The sequence below is a fragment of the Thunnus albacares genome, chromosome 11 (genome assembly GCF_914725855.1).
Source record: "Thunnus albacares chromosome 11, fThuAlb1.1, whole genome shotgun sequence".
NCBI classification, from domain to species: domain Eukaryota; kingdom Metazoa; phylum Chordata; class Actinopteri; order Scombriformes; family Scombridae; genus Thunnus; species Thunnus albacares.
In genome coordinates, this window is record NC_058116.1 from 11,944,936 (window position 1) to 11,960,871 (window position 15,936).

The 15,936-nt window shown below is 39.7% G+C and overlaps 1 protein-coding gene across 1 annotated transcript; it reads left to right on the forward strand.

Moving 5' to 3' along the window:
- The first annotated feature begins 2,976 nt into the window (after positions 1 to 2,976).
- me3 (malic enzyme 3, NADP(+)-dependent, mitochondrial) lies at positions 2,977 to 15,936 on the forward strand. Its single transcript, XM_044365496.1, has 15 exons — positions 2,977 to 3,151; positions 4,026 to 4,258; positions 7,770 to 7,903; positions 8,443 to 8,592; positions 9,623 to 9,698; positions 9,798 to 9,959; positions 10,155 to 10,258; positions 10,339 to 10,448; positions 10,895 to 10,992; positions 11,141 to 11,254; positions 11,361 to 11,466; positions 12,168 to 12,310; positions 13,203 to 13,376; positions 13,644 to 13,742; positions 14,686 to 15,936. Exons 2-15 carry the CDS (start codon positions 4,031 to 4,033, stop codon positions 14,845 to 14,847), a joined length of 1,860 nt encoding a protein of 619 aa, XP_044221431.1. The 5' UTR covers positions 2,977 to 3,151; positions 4,026 to 4,030; the 3' UTR covers positions 14,848 to 15,936.

Below are 15,936 nucleotides of genomic sequence, written 5' to 3' on the forward strand. Positions count from 1 at the left end.
GCTCATAGACTGCAAGATCAAAAACGAGGCTCTAGGGATACAGGTCGAGGTGCTGAGAGCTCACCTCCTTTTCTGCAGAGCAACACATTGCCTACAAGGAGGAAAAAGTTAATGAGCTTTCCACCAGGCTGGAGGCAGAGACCAAAGAGAACAAGTTTCTGTGGAAAAAGGTGGAGCGCCTGACCAGTGAGATTCAGGGTGAGAAGGCCAGGAATCTGAAGCTCAGTGATCAGCTGCAGCAAGTAAGAGACACCCATGAGGAGCAACTTGCAACAGAGAGGAAGTCTCATGCTGAAAGGGTGAGCGAGGACGAGGAGATGCTCAATAAGCTGAGGGCTGAACAGGAGGCCCTCCGTCAAACCATGGAGCAGCAGTTGGAGAACATAAAAACAAGACTTGGGGAACAGACCTCCACCAGCCTTGAGCTTGCCACTCAGCTCCAGGCTGAGAAAGAGGCAAGAATGACTCAACACTCAACTGACACTCCTACACTGCTGTGACTCAGCACCCCCTGTTTTAATATAAATACTCTGTATGATTGTATTTTATAGTACTGTAGTTGTATTGATGTATTATTGAGTTCTTATGTTTTCTTTTCCATCTGTTATCACCGTCTTCATAACATACAACAAAGTCATTTACAGAACAGAAAATGTTCTGATCTGTAATGGTTGTCCAAACAGAAAATGAGAATCGCCTATGCTGGCACGCCGTCAACATTTGAAGGATTGTTCAGAGTGAATGACTACACATTTATCTAAATATTGCAGTTGAATGATGCACTCAATCAAGGGATTATAGCAATTTTTTGTCATATACGCATGCTTACAAGAATTTGGCCAGGTCATATTGGAAAATAATAGGCTTATTGAATACCAAAAAATAAACCACTTAGCTTTTTACAGGTTCAGTCAAATTGGGTTATGCACCAAATTTTGAGAACATTATATTAAAGTTGTAGCCTACATGTGGAGAAGGAAAAAAAATTGCTACTAATACAAAATGGTGGAAAATGTGTAGGCAGAAACTGGCATGGCCTATATGACAGTCCATGGTTGGACCAAGCAATCAAGAAAAAAGTAGTTTCTACACTTCAAGGTTCAAGAGTTTTGAGGTAAAGCGTTAAATGCTAAGTGTACATATAGTGGCCCCATCTTCTTCCTCTTCCTGATTAATTGGCCTTAATGAACTTTCCACCAAATTTGACTGAAATCTGTTCAATAATTTAAAGATCCTCTCCAACCATGACGTAAGATTTATATAAAATACTCTACTTTGAATAATTATTTGTGTCTGATATGGTTTTTCCACAAAAAAGGGTCAGTTAACTTGTTAAAATCCTTAAAATGACATCTAGTCCTTCTCCCTCATTTAAAATGACAGAATCTGTAAATATGCAAATATATTTCTTTTCAGAAGTTTAACTGTTGGACACATGATGTCTCCTACTTCACTATTAAGTTCATTCTCAGTGTTTGTGCACTGGAGGCTTCAAGTTTACTCATCACACTTGTGTAAGTTACATATTTGACCAGGATTGGCTTCAAACTAGTGTTTTAAATAAACCTTCTTAGATACAGCTACTGTGAACTGGATCATTTATATACTTACACATGAAGATACATACAGAAAATCGTTAGCCAAAAGAATACACCTGGTTGCTAGTTTATTAAGTACACCTAGTTTAAACTAATTCAGTCTAAATACAACATCCATACAATAAATGCTAAGGTACCTTCACAAAGGTTATAATGTAAAGTTTGTGTTGAAACTGTATTGGAGGCTGTAGTTTCTTTTGCTGTTGAAATACATTGTGTTGTACTGAAAGCTGTCACTTATATGTTGTCCACCCCGTTTCTACTAGTGAGTATAGACTAAATATTTAATACAATCTCCAAAGAAAGATAGAAGGACAGCTTTTAGACATTTAGTATTCCAGTGGTATCCCTGGGTCTCTGGACAAAAATACAATGAAACTGCCGTTTATAGTGCGCTGTGTACATTGCAGTTGATAAGAAAGAGTTAGAGGCAACCTAGGGACCCCAGATACTGTTAAAGGACAGGTTTTTGTCAGGTCTTTCTTAAAACAACAGTCAGGTGCCCAAAAGAACCTTTTTACTACTGACCATTAGAAGATCCCTTCATAAGGCACTTATAATGTAAGTGATGGGGACCAGAATCCACAATCCTCCTTCTGTGCAAAAATGTATTTAAAAGTTTATCTGAAGCTAATATGAAGCTTCAGTCCAAATGAGTCAAATAAATTAGATATCTTTCAATGTTACAAAAGTCCCTCTTTTTGTTACTATTCTTCCACCACAGCTGAACAGGTAATCATGTCTGGGGAAACAAAGAGGGAATTTAATGCTAAAAAGACTGTAAATGTGGCAGATATCCACTTGGCCCTCATCACTTACATTGAAAGCACATGTGAAGGAGATCTTTTAATAGTCAGTATGAACAGGAGGAATGATTACAGTGAGGAAAACCTCTTTCAGTGTTCATATAGACACCTTACTGTTGTTTGAAGACAGACTTGAAAAACGGTGAACGTCTCCTTTAAACTGACTGTACTCTGCCAGGGAGACACTGGTGTGTCCAGCAGAGGGAGCCACAGGCTTTAATATGATCTGCAGGGGTCAGATGGTTTTGTCTTCTCTATGTTTCACTGGTGTTTATGTCAGTGCATGACTAAGAGTTACAACAAATCTCTTTTTTTCTCAGCTGTAGGTTTTATGAAACAGAATCAATCCATGAAACTTAAACAATGGCATAAATATACCGTCAATATTATTATATAAGCGGCAGAATGACGAGCTCTTTGTCAGTAGAAGATCCATTCAAACAAAGCTATGCTGTGTTTGGGGAGCAGATGTTGAAGATGGAGGCTGTGTTTACAAAGAGGAGGGAGGAGGTGGGAGGAGGAGGTGGGGAAGGGGTTGGAGCTGTTGTCTGATTGGTGGACTCGCTCGCTGACTGACTGGGAAGTAAAACTGTCAATGTCAAAGGATCCTGGATCAGCTGTTAACTGTCTGTCGATCTTCCCCAGACATCCACAGCGACCATAAACAACAGAGACTCAGCACAGCACCGCTCAGTCCCTCCTATGCAGATTGAAGTCAGGAGCGCAGCAGCTTCACGTCGTTTTCAGGTAAGACTGGCTGGATATTTAGCCGCCAGCTCGCTAACTTAGCATTTAGCAGCTGCGCAGATTGTTCTCTAAAGAAAACATTAATTATCATTAAAGCTGCAGACGGCAAAACATAAAGTAGCCGCACACAGCAGCGTTTAAACATCCTGACCACATCTACACCACAGATTAATTAATACATTATCAGTGCATTTATATATTTTTATAAATATAAATGTCGGCGGCACCTGTTTGTCTGTGACTCAGCTTGGGTGAAGCTGATGGTCCAGCTTGTTTACAGGAGGACAGACTATCATTCATGATATGTTTGGCGTTTCTAGGTCGTGTGTCTTCACCATTAGGTAAGGTAGGCAGCTGCCTGGGGCCCAAAACTAATAGGCCCCCAAACAGTTATAGATTTATTATACTATTTAGATATGAAAAACATTGAATTATGTTACTATTGTACCCCGAAATAAATTATAAAAGGTCACCAAAGCACTTAAAAATATGTTACTGGTTACGCTGCAGATTCAGATTTTACTCACAAAATATAACAATTAAATTATGACGCATTATTATTCATTAAACTATCCAGTATTGTATAAACTAGTTAGAATGAAAAGCTCCACCTTGAACAGTTAATTTAAGGACATTGTGCTGATTAAGCCTCTCTTTCACTCTTCACTGTTGAGTCAAAATGTGCAGGACTTTTTTACTAGTTTTACTTAAGAAAACAGTTTTGTGCACTTCTTCTGCCACCGCCAATACCAACATGGGTGAATATAAAGCAAGACAGGGTTTACATCGGGCCCCCAGATCACTAAATCCGGCCCTGCTTCTCTTGATAGGATTATGTTTGAGATAACTTTACTGTGTGTGTTGTTGTCTTAAGGCAGCATGAACTCTCTCCCGGGAAGAGCCGCACTGTCTCTGTGCAGACGCACGGCAGCGACAGGCGGGATGAGGGTCCTCACTGGTTCCCCAGGTCACCCTGCCGGGGGCCTGCTGGCGGACAGGGTCTCTCTCCAGGCTGTGCGGGTCTGCCACTCGGGGACGAACCGCAAGGCCAGCATCAGCACTAAGAAACGGGGCTTCGACATCACCAGAAACCCCCACCTCAACAAGGTGAGCTCACTAACATGTCCTAGACCTTTTCTGAAATCATCAACATATCTATATTTCTTTTGCAGGTGCTTGAATCAAATATTAACAAAAAAGACAAGTCACATCCCCATTTTTTTTATTCTACATTGACATTTCAACCACACCAGGTCTTCCCCGGGGAGAGGTAAAGGTGTGAGCTCACCTGTATACATATGAGGATATTGTGCTGAGCTGTATTCATGTATGAACTGAGCACAACAGAAGATATTTGCATTGCTTTATTGAATATGCATGTTAGGGCTGCATTAGTGATTATTTTCACTATTGATTAATCTACTGGGTTTTTTTTGGATAAATTAATAGTTACTAATAGTGTCTTGGTTTATAACATTTAAGCAAATATTGAAAAATTCCCCTCACAACGTCCCCTTGCCCAAAGTGACTCCTTTATCTTTGGGTCTAAAGAGACAAGTCAGACAAAACATGTCAGAAAAGAAAACCTGAAAATATTACTTGTTAGAAGCTGAAACCAGGGAATTTTTGCCATTTTTTCTCCCTTTATGATTAATTTGTTATCAGAATTGTTGCCATTTCATTTCTTGTTGATCAACAAATTGATAAACTGACTAACCATTTCAGCTCTAATGCATTTAAAGATAGTTGTACTAGGTATTGTACGGGTATTGTTTGATCATTCCTAGTGATTGAATGATGTTGGACATTGGGAGAGGTTCTGTACATTATGAATTATGCACAGGTGTGCTCACATTCTCACTTTTATCTGTGGTGCCAATTATTTTGGCCCGTGCAGTTTAGGATTTTGGTAATTCTGTCGGCCTGCTATCATAAGTAAGCAACAATAATTAATGCATTCTTGAGCAAATATAACACTCAACATTGTTGTTTTAATGTAACACGTGGCATTATGATGGAATGTGTCTGAAAGCATTAGTTAGTTGTGAAAATGTGCAACTTTATGCTGCAAGGTGATTTTAAAATCTAACAACTTCATCTGTTCTCTGTGGGGGAACGTGTGCTGTTACTGCGTTCACATGACTCTGTCTACAGACAACATGATGTCCCGCATATTATGTTGTATGGTGGTAGAACATACGTAAACAGAGAATACCGTAGAAGTACCACATAATACAGCACAGCATGAAGCTCCTATCTGAGTGAGATTGGCGAGGGGTTAAACCCCCGACCACTGAAGCGATGAATGGTCTTCCAAACATTCCTCTAATGCCTCTGTCTCTGTCTGCTTTCTCTCTGTCTTAATAAATACCATAATAAAGCCTGTATGACTTTATGACTGCCCACTTAACTTTTGCTGTACTGGTAAGGAAATGATAGTATTTTCTTGTTACAGTTGGATAGATATACTTACTCTTGCTGCAAACAAATATCCTCTGTGTAATTCACAGGTGGTTTTACTGCAGTTTTTCTAAAACTTGATTTGAACACCTTTTTTCTGCCTTGGTAGCACTGTGAGGACAGCAGGACGGACACTGACAAGTTTTAGCTGAGTTTATTACTTTGATTTTGGCTGATTTCAAGTTCCTTCCACTGCTGATGCTCAGTCAGCAGTTACATGTTGACTTGACTCAGAGGAAAGATTCAGGAAATATGCTCCTCTTAGATAAGAAAACAAGTCTAAGTAAAACGTGAATCTGCACATTAAATAATGAAATGTGTAGAAACACATATTTAAAACTTTATTGTTATATGATTGTAGACTTTACTACCCAGTGAAAGTCTGAGTGAGTGATTGCACTTTTATGTGTTTCATTGACACTTTTTTCATATCCACACTCATTTTGACACAATCGCATGATGTGATGTTGATTGACACTGAGCAGCTCCTCTGGATATATTAACTATTTAGTGAGGAAGGGTGAAATTTTTACAGCAAGAAATCTGTCTCACTATACCAATCTCTTGCTTAATTAGAGCTTATTTTCATTATTGATTAATCTTTAATTAATCTACAAACTAATCTACTAATCATTTTGGTTTAAAACACCAAAACAATGAAAATTGCCAATCACAATTTTCTAGAGGTCACATGAAGTATCTTAATTTGTCCAAACAGCAGTCCAAAACTCAAAATTATTAAATTTTCTGTAAATGTCAGATAAGGAAAAGCAGCTAATTCTCAAATTTGAGAGCCTGAAACCATTCAATTTTGGGGATTTTTGCCTTAAAAGGGATCTAGAGGATAAATGTTTTTATCAAAACAAAATGGACTCATAACCATATAAATGATTCTCTTTCATCTCTTTATTGTAATCACTGATATGATTATATTACATTGTTTTTTCACAGTAATCCATGATAAGGTTTGAATTGGAGTCATTACAAAGGTTAATCTTGTAGGAGTTTGTACCTCTCCCGTCCACATTTAGTCTCGCTCTCTCTCTTTGTCCTTGTGTGTTGACAGTTGGTGTGTGTAGGCTGCGTTAATGACAGCCACTGGTTAGAGGTGTAACCTTAATGGGTTTACTTTGGTACCTCTTTACCTGCTCGCTCTAATAGATGTAGCTGAACTCTGTTAATCTTTGACTTTCTCTGCGGTCCTGTTCACAGTGATGTGGATGCACATGAGAAGACAATTTACATGTGAAATGTTTTCCCTCCACACTGACGTCCTCTCTCTCTCTTTAGAGTTTGTTATTTAAGGCATCAGTGTATCAGCATGTCTCCTTTTAATGACCTCTGGTTGGCAGACCTTTTGATATGCAGCTACAATTAATGTTCTTAAACAGTATGCAACTCGTGGCTGTACAGTAGTGTTGTCCAGCTGTTGATCATTTATCATCAGAAAAACTATTTAATGGGAAAACATGCAGCCTGTGAAACAACGATCATAAGCTGGCGGCACAACTAGTAACCAAATATCAAATCCACTATCACATTTCACGCTCTTCTCTATGAACATGAATAATTTACAGTGACAGGGGTGCGTTCAGTAAACGCAAAGACCCGCAGTGAAACAAACTGACCCTTTTACGGCCAGTTTATTCTCCATGTAGGTCAGCGTTTCCTCCTGCACACTCCAGAATAAAGAGGAAGTGGAGAGAGTGATAAAGCAGGGACGAGGAAAGAGAAGTCGAGCTGACAGGGGAGTGAGTTCAGCCTCACACACTATTGGACAGAATAAATAGATTAAACCTCACACTCCCCTCCAATCACTCTTTGGGAAGCCTGCCATTGCAGAGACACTAAGCAGAAGGCAGAGAGGGGTACAAGGCTGCAAACTCAGTAAAAGCTGCTGTCAGTTACCAAAACATTTGAAGGGCTTTCCAAAGTCAGCTTATTTTGTTTGACTGGACCAATGTGTTTTTATACAAAAGGGGCAAATAATTCCTAATTTGGAGAAAAAGCTCAAAAACACCTCTGTAGTTGGGTGTGGCTATGAGTCTGAGCCAATGTCGTACTGTGGTGACTAACACATGACTCACTGTGGTCTAGATTGTCTGATTTTCTCTTTATTTTGTGGGCGTTATGTAACCGTTCCTCTTCCACCCCGTAGGGAATGGCATTCACGCTGGAGGAGCGCTTACAACTGGGCATCCACGGCCTGCTGCCCCCTTGCTTCCTCTCGCAGGATGTCCAAGTGCTGCGTGTCATGAAGAGCTATGAAACACGCAGCAACCCTCTGGACAAGTGAGAGCAGACTCACAGTTTTACAGTAAAACATGCTAGATATTATTGTCATACATACTTACTCAAGTGTGGGGACAAAAAAGAACATTAACAACAAGTCATATCCACACATAGTGCACATGATACCACACCATGCAGGTAGAGCAGAACAGCACTGACCTGCAATGCATCTAAGTACTATACAACTAAGTTAACTTAAGTTCATTATTAATCTCAAGTCTGTCCCAGGACTTCATCAAATCTTCGATAGTGTGTCCCATCTGTTGCCAGAGCACAACTGGCTGTTGTTTTTTTCATTGATAGCATGATTTAAAGTTTAATTGGTGTCATATTAACTAGGGTTGGTTGATATGATTGTTTAAAGTTATACTGAAGTAGATCTCACTTTATAATCTCCGGGTGACCTTTGTTAACAATATCGCAGATAGATGACATCATAACACAGGTCAACATGCAGAAATAATAACCTACTTTAACAGGAGAGGATGTTGCAGCTGATGAAAATGTTGGGTTTCGGTGTCTCTCTCTCTCTGTCTCAGGTACATCCTGCTGATGACGCTGCAGGACAGGAACGAGAAGTTGTTCTACCGTTTGCTGACCTCTGATATCGAGGAGTTCATGCCCATCGTGTACACTCCCACTGTCGGCCTGGCCTGCCAGCAGTACGGCCTGGCCTTCAGGAGACCGCGGTGAGATAATTGCGTCCACTCTGTGTCAGTGTTGGCACTGCAGTTTGTAGGTTACACGTGCATCACAATAACACTTCTGAGCTGGAAGAGGCTTGAAACGTTCAACTCGAGAGGGAAGTGAAACACAGCTTTTCAATCTAGTGTTAAGTCACTCTTAAAACTTAAAACTTTGAGTTAGGTTATCCATCACAATGAACACTGAGTGCCTTTATAGTTAATTGTTGACAGACAATAGACTGAAGAAATAATGGACATCAATGCGTCAGTGTTTACGTACTAATTCTAAGTATGTTGTGCTGTCACATTAGGAAAAATATAAAATGAAGTATATTTAAAAATTCCAGCATGCTTACTGAAGTGGGGTTTTAATGTGTTGATAGCGCTAATGTCTGTGAATGCAAGAATAAATTCTTTAGTTTAAAGCTGCTCATAGCTCCAGTTAATGTTTGAAACTGTGGACAGTGGTGTGAGGTTATTCTAGGACATCTCTGAAGTCTCTGCAGGTTAATTTTCAGAACTTTCTGGAAAGAATTGAAACATCAAAACATTTAGCTTAAAGTCAAAGGCAAAGCAATGGATACTAGACAGAGTTCCTGAATGGGGTTATGGTTATGGTTGAATATGATATCTTGACATGTTTATGTCAAACCTTTCATTCACTTTTTTATCACAGCTTTTTGAACTAGTGTCACGCAACTGTTGTCTCTTCAGATATGATGTTATAGTCTGTGTTGCCTTTTGTCTTGAGTACATCCTAAAAACATTTATGTCAACTACTTGTTCTTGGGATTGTCTACGTTGGGTGTTTGTGTTGTGATATTTCTTCATGTCAGACATGGTCTTGTGGGATGGTTGATGGTCTATGAAAACATCAGGGACAACAATGGAAATAAGTCTAGGACTTTATCGTTCTATTGCTGACAAAGTCTATTTTAAAATATATGAGTCAATAATCCTAAACTTAAAAGTCATCCAAATAATGAAACTTTGTCTTCTTCATGCCTTATTGTTGCACCCTGCTTGTTTACAGAGGTCTCTTCATCACCATCCACGACAGAGGCCACATTGCCACCATGCTTAACTCCTGGCCTGAAGAAGACATAAAGGTGCCCTCCTCCCTCTACATGCACAAACATGCAGCTGCTTGTGCCTGAATCATATTCATATGAGAAGCTAATTGCTAATATGTGTTTGTCTCTGTCTAGGCCATTGTGGTGACGGACGGCGAGCGTATCCTCGGACTGGGTGACCTGGGCAGCTATGGCATGGGCATTCCTGTTGGGAAGCTGGCGCTCTACACAGCCTGCGGTGGCGTTCGGCCGCAGCAGTGTCTCCCTGTGTTGCTGGACGTTGGCACCGACAACCAGGTGTGTTTGACCTCACAGCTGCAGGAATAATAAGTTTTATGCGTCTTATCTGCCTCTTATCAGTTTCCATTTGATAGATTCAATATCAGACGAATTACTGTTGTGACTCGGTAATTATTTACAGATTTACAGGAAGAGACAAGATGGCAAGTTGCCTTTTATTGATTGACCGACTGATAATAATTTTCGGTTCAGGCACTGCTCGATGACCCCTTGTACATCGGACTGAAGCACAAGAGAATCAGAGGAAAGGAGTACGACGACCTAATCGATGAGTTCATGCAGGCCGTGACAGACAAGTGAGTGGAAACACCAGTGAGCAGAAGACACTGGAGTGATCTTGCTTTAAATTCTGACCGATCACCGTGTCGTTGTGCAGGTACGGGATGAACTGTCTGATTCAGTTTGAGGACTTTGCCAACAACAACGCATTCCGCATCCTTAACAAATACAGGAATCGGTACTGCACCTTCAACGATGACATCCAAGGTACCAGATGCTAACGTATTCGGCCACATGACTCCTGACCTCCATCCACACAACCTTCACTCACTTCCCCAGTATTCCCAGTCCAAAATAAGCACATTCTCAGAAAAAAGACACACTTACAACCAGTATTGTATAATCTAGTCATACCATTTTCCCCTCAGAGTCAAGCGGCCCTGCTGACCTGTGTCTGATCATATTTACAGGGTCAAGTCTGTCAAGTCTAGATCTAGATTATTACACTGTTTTTTTTAGCTTTTCACCAATTGAGTAAAAACAATGGAAAAAAAGTTGAGGATTCACTTTTTGAAATTCACTCACCTGGATTCAACAAACCACAAAATTAGCATGTTTGAACTTCTAAATAACCCGTCTTTCCATGTCAAATGACCTGTATTGTCATGATGCATTGACTGTGCACACTTCTGTTATTCATTTTCTTCTCTCAGGCACGGCCTCGGTAGCTGTCGCCGGCCTCTTAGCTGCTTTGAAGATCACCAAGAACAAACTGTCTGATCACACCTTTGTTTTCCAGGGAGCAGGCGAGGTGAGAAGATTTCCTCGCTAACTGTCCTTAATCCCTGAGAGATAAGACTGTGTCTCAGTCCAAATTTGAATTTCGAGAAACTGGCTGAGGTCAGAGACGGTGATGCAGACAGAGAATTATCCTCTCTCTCTTTTTTTTTTAATGCCAGGCTGCTCTGGGTATTGCTCACCTGCTCATTATGGCCATGGCCAAGGAAGGCCTGAGTAGTGAAGTAGCTGCCAAAAGGATCTGGATGGTGGACTCAAGAGGTCTCATTGTAAAGGTAAGGTTTGCTCTCTCACAACCTCCCAGATATGACCTGTACTGTATGTGAAACACCAAACGGGACCATGTTGAATTTTGATAAAATGCATTTTATACAAATGTAGGGAAGAAGTCATCTGAACCACGAGAAAGAGGAGTTTGCTCATGAGCACCAGCACCTGAAGACCCTGGAGGAGGTGGTGCACACCATCAAACCCACCGCCATCATAGGTGAGTTTACCTCCCTGGAGGGTGCTACAATAAATTATTTACAGGAGATAAATGCATTGTTTCATCAAGCTTTTTGTAGAGCTAAACATCCTGAAATATCCCTCATTGTTGGAACTCCAAATAACCCACATTGTTTCTTTCATCTGTTTACGGTCATTCCCGACCAGTTGTGGAAAAACAGAGAAACCTGTTAAAGGTGAATTTTTTTCCCTCCGCCTTTGCTCAGCGCTATAACAACTCAGTAATTTGCTACAAATCAACTTATTCGCGCTGTTTAATCTAATGCCTTAAAGTTTCTCAAAGTTTTTAGTGAATCAGCTTGCATGTATGATGAACTGTGATAACATGACGACAGTGTCCAAAGTTAACATCTTCCTCTTCTGTTTATAAGGATTAAAGAGGAAATAATTAGAAAATAAATTTAAAAAAGACTCAGATCCATGGTTGGTTAGGTAGATTGTGATTGTAATTTTCAGCATTTTTATCTTATCCTGGTGCAGTAATTGTGCGTCACAGTAATTGACTCATTTGGTCTGAATCCTAAAAGAAAGGCCTCACATTAGAAAACAGTACCTCAAGGCAACATTATTCACATTGTCTCATTGGAGCTTGTGAATTTTAAGTCCTTGTGGTTAAAAAGTCACTCTCCTTGTCCTCTGATGTGCAGTATTCTCTCTTTGCTCTGTGTCTTGAATATGAAGGAGTGGCTGCTATCGGAGGAGCATTCACTGAGAAGATTATCAAAGACATGGCATCCTTCAACGAGAGGCCGATCATCTTTGCCCTGAGTAACCCTACCAGCAAGGCAGAGTGCACAGCAGAGCAGTGCTACAAGCTCACACAGGTAAAGTGTGGCGAGCTGCACATTATAGTCACTGTATTAAAGTTTCCACATTTCCATGAAAGTTTCCATATTGTGTTTAAGCTTGAGGTGTAATAAAAATGCTGACTGCATATCCCGCCTCATTCAATATTTTGTTAAGAGCTTTTGTTTTGAAAACCTGCATTGTTTTATTAGCGGTCTTCTTTTTACTTTCACTTTTATTGAGACATTGCTGCCTTTTTATGGAACAATACTGCCCCAGCTGGTTATATGTGGAATTGCATGAAACTGATCCATGAATACAGGTTTTGTTGTACCTTTCATTTGGCAGATATGGCCAGAATTTACACACCAGTTTTATATACCAGCACATCAAGAAATTTGATGAAATTTAACTTAACTGATGAGACATTTCCAGGAAGTATTTCCCAACATTTAATACAGAAACTGAACTTTCCCTTTTGGTTTAACGACAAAAAGATCACAACATGTAAAAAGTAAACTTAGCATGGACACATGTTTCACTGTTTTCATGGTCAGCTATGGCTAATGCCCATTAATTCATAAGGCATCTTTAGTTGTCAGGAGTCATTTCTGTGTGAATCTGCTTTTCTTCTGTTAACATCTTCATCCCAGTACAACTTTGCTTTGTTGCTCTGTGCAGTCACAGAAATGTTGCTCCCTAGTGATTAAAAAAAAAAAACTACAGTGTATCTTAAAATTCACAAATTTTAATTTTTTCATTTTCATTTTTTAACCAGGTAAAAGCTTCATTGAGATTAAAATCTCTTTTTCAGGACAGACGTGGCCAACAATTCCTTCTGTTCTCTGTCACAGAAGTGACTCATGGTTTCTCTTTTTAACTTCTTTCTTTTGTCACCTCTTTATCTTCCATGTTCCTCTTTTTAATCAGGGTCGGGGTATCTTCGCCAGTGGAAGTCCGTTTCAAAAGGTGACGCTGGCTGATGGACGCACCTTCTACCCTGGGCAGGGAAACAACGCCTACGTCTTCCCAGGGGTCGCTTTGGGCGTCATCGCCTGTGGAGTGCGCCACATATCTGATGACATCTTCCTCACCACAGCAGAGGTACTTTCTTCAGTTGCTAATTTATTCATGGCAGTAGTGTTGTATTATACTGTATGTTAACTTATGTTAATGAGGGTGCTATTTTGACACCAACATGATTAAATAAATTGTTTTTTAAACGGTTTATCCTTGGTTGCAGAAGGATTTAAAGACCATATCTGTCTTATTCAGACCATATTTTAGAATCAGGAATGGTAAATGTCAACTGACAAGCATTTCCCTCCTCTTGTACGCACTCAAATCAGCATGATTTATTCTGTCCGTCAGGCGATAGCTGACATGGTAACAGAGGAGAACTTGGCTGAGGGGAGACTCTATCCTCCTCTCAACTCCATAAGAGAGGTGTCCTTCAAGATCGCAGTGAAGGTAGGTGATCTTTCCACGTGGTCAGCCTTCATTCCTCAAGCATGTAATGATGATGTTGATGTACAAACTTAAAGCAGCATACATTCATATTAACAACGGATCAAATTACTACTTGTATGTGAATGGTGTTGCTCGTAGTGATGAGCCCACAGAATTATCACCTGACTCTGCAGCTCTGTAAAGCTTTACAACCCACTGTGCACTTCACTGCTCGGCATCAGACAGCAGACAAAGTTGGCAGCTAGCTGGTGAACATTGTGGAGCATTTAGCAGCTAAGATACTTGATATTTCCCTCATGAGTTGTTGGCAACCAAAACAACTAAAAGGAGATGAACATAAACATAACTCTAAATTAATGCTAAAAATAAATTATTGCAGCTTTAAGATATTTTGGGCTCATAAGAGATATTGTGATACACAGATGCATAATAATACATCATATTGTTCAGTGCAGAACTGAAAACTGCATTGCAATGTCAAACAAATTGTCAAACATTATAATAAATAATTTAGCCTAGATTGCTACCTGAAAATGTTGTTGACATGATGATTTACTATAAAAGCTAGAAATATAAAAGCAGTTTGTGTGAAGATGTTTATATTGAGGATTTTGGGGCATTTACAGTCTTTGGAGAGTCAGACATTTTGACATTTTTGACATTTTGACATATGCTCCTTATCTTTATTGAGGATTTCCCTTTTTGTACATGAACCAGGTGTTTTTATTCTTTAATTGATGTAGATAAAGTTCTTTGTGTAAGATATGAAAGCTTATTGATCTTTTTAAGAGATTCTATTAATTGCATTTTGTAGTGAATTCATGAAGAAAACTAAATGTTTTTGGTCAAAACTTGTCAGCTGACTGTATCATTTCTAATTGATCCAATACTCTCAATATGTATTTTACCACTTTTTCTTTTGTCTTGTTTCCCTCTCTGCCAGATTGTAAACTACGCGTACAAACACAACATTGCTTCGGTGTACCCCGAGCCAAAGGACAAGGAGGCGTTTGTGCTGTCTCATGTCTACAGTCCCGATTACGACTCGTTCACTCTGGACACATACAGCTGGCCGCAGGAGGCCATGAAGGTCCAGGATGTGTGATCCTGGTCATCTCTCTTTCTCTCTCTCTAGATGTAATATGCTGCCGTCACTTACGATTTTTGAATTGCCTCCATTCAGAAACTTTGCCAACGATTCTCGCTTTTTAGTTGTTTGTTTCTTTCATATGTTTGTTTCTATAAATGTCCCTGGTTTGTTCTCAAATGAACTTAGAGATTCAACACGCAGCACATGGAGCTCATTATAAACTAGATGCCCAATTATAAGCCAACCAACGATGCATAATATACTTGTATGTTAAGGATTATAAACTCTAAGTGTTAATATGTCAAGTTTTCTCTTTCAACACTGTACTTTTCTCAGCAACTGATATGAAGGTCTGACTGAGAAAGAAGGATATTAACTGCTCAACAGCATATCAAATAATATAAGCACATTAACAACGTAACTACACTCCATTCAGCTGTTGTAGTATTCTGTGCTCACATTGTGTCAAAATCTGAAATGCATGAAAAAAAACAGTAACACACAATGCTTTCTCTTGTCTGACACAAATGAACAGAAGACTCATTTTGAGGTGTATAAAAGAAAAAAGATCTAACTTTCACACAAAGTACAAATTCATAGTGCCTCTTTCTGTGTGACCTCAGGACATCACATTCTCCATATCCTGAGTTAACATCTGCATTTGTTCGTTTTCAGTTGTAGAGGCCATGTGTTTAGCTTAGGACGGCAACATGTGGTTCATCCCTCCAGCTGCTTCTTCGTATTTTACACTCCTCTGTGTGTGTGCACGTTTTAACCTGCACACAGGACTGAAACACTCCAGGATCGGCCTACGTTTCTGTTTAAGGGAATCAGTTATTCTTGATAGGAGGCAAAAGGAGGTTTGTTGAATGTGTGTTCATAAGAGGCATCAATTGGAAGTGAGTGTCACCATCAGGATGGTTTTATATCCAGTGGTGTGTTTTCCTTTAGTTTTGTACAGAGCTCTTTGCGTGTTGTTGTGTTTTTTGCCAAAGTTGCTGATGAACTGAATCTTCTACTCCTAGAAAACAAAATGCTCTGCAAGCTTTAGTACAGAGATATGCTTGATGTTTTCAAAGGGAACATGAAACTTTTTAAATAAAA

What these genes read in the sequence shown, in the direction of transcription:
- me3 (XM_044365496.1), top strand. Translation starts at nt 4,031, where the DNA reads ATGAACTCTCTCCCGGGAAGAGCCGCACTGTCTCTGTGCAGACGCACG. An exon ending in GGCCTGAAGAAGACATAAAG is followed by an intron (nt 9,699 to 9,797) that starts GTGCCCTCCTCC and finishes GTCTCTGTCTAG; the next exon opens with GCCATTGTGGTGACGGACGG. An exon ending in CAAGAGGTCTCATTGTAAAG is followed by an intron (nt 11,255 to 11,360) that starts GTAAGGTTTGCT and finishes ATACAAATGTAG; the next exon opens with GGAAGAAGTCATCTGAACCA.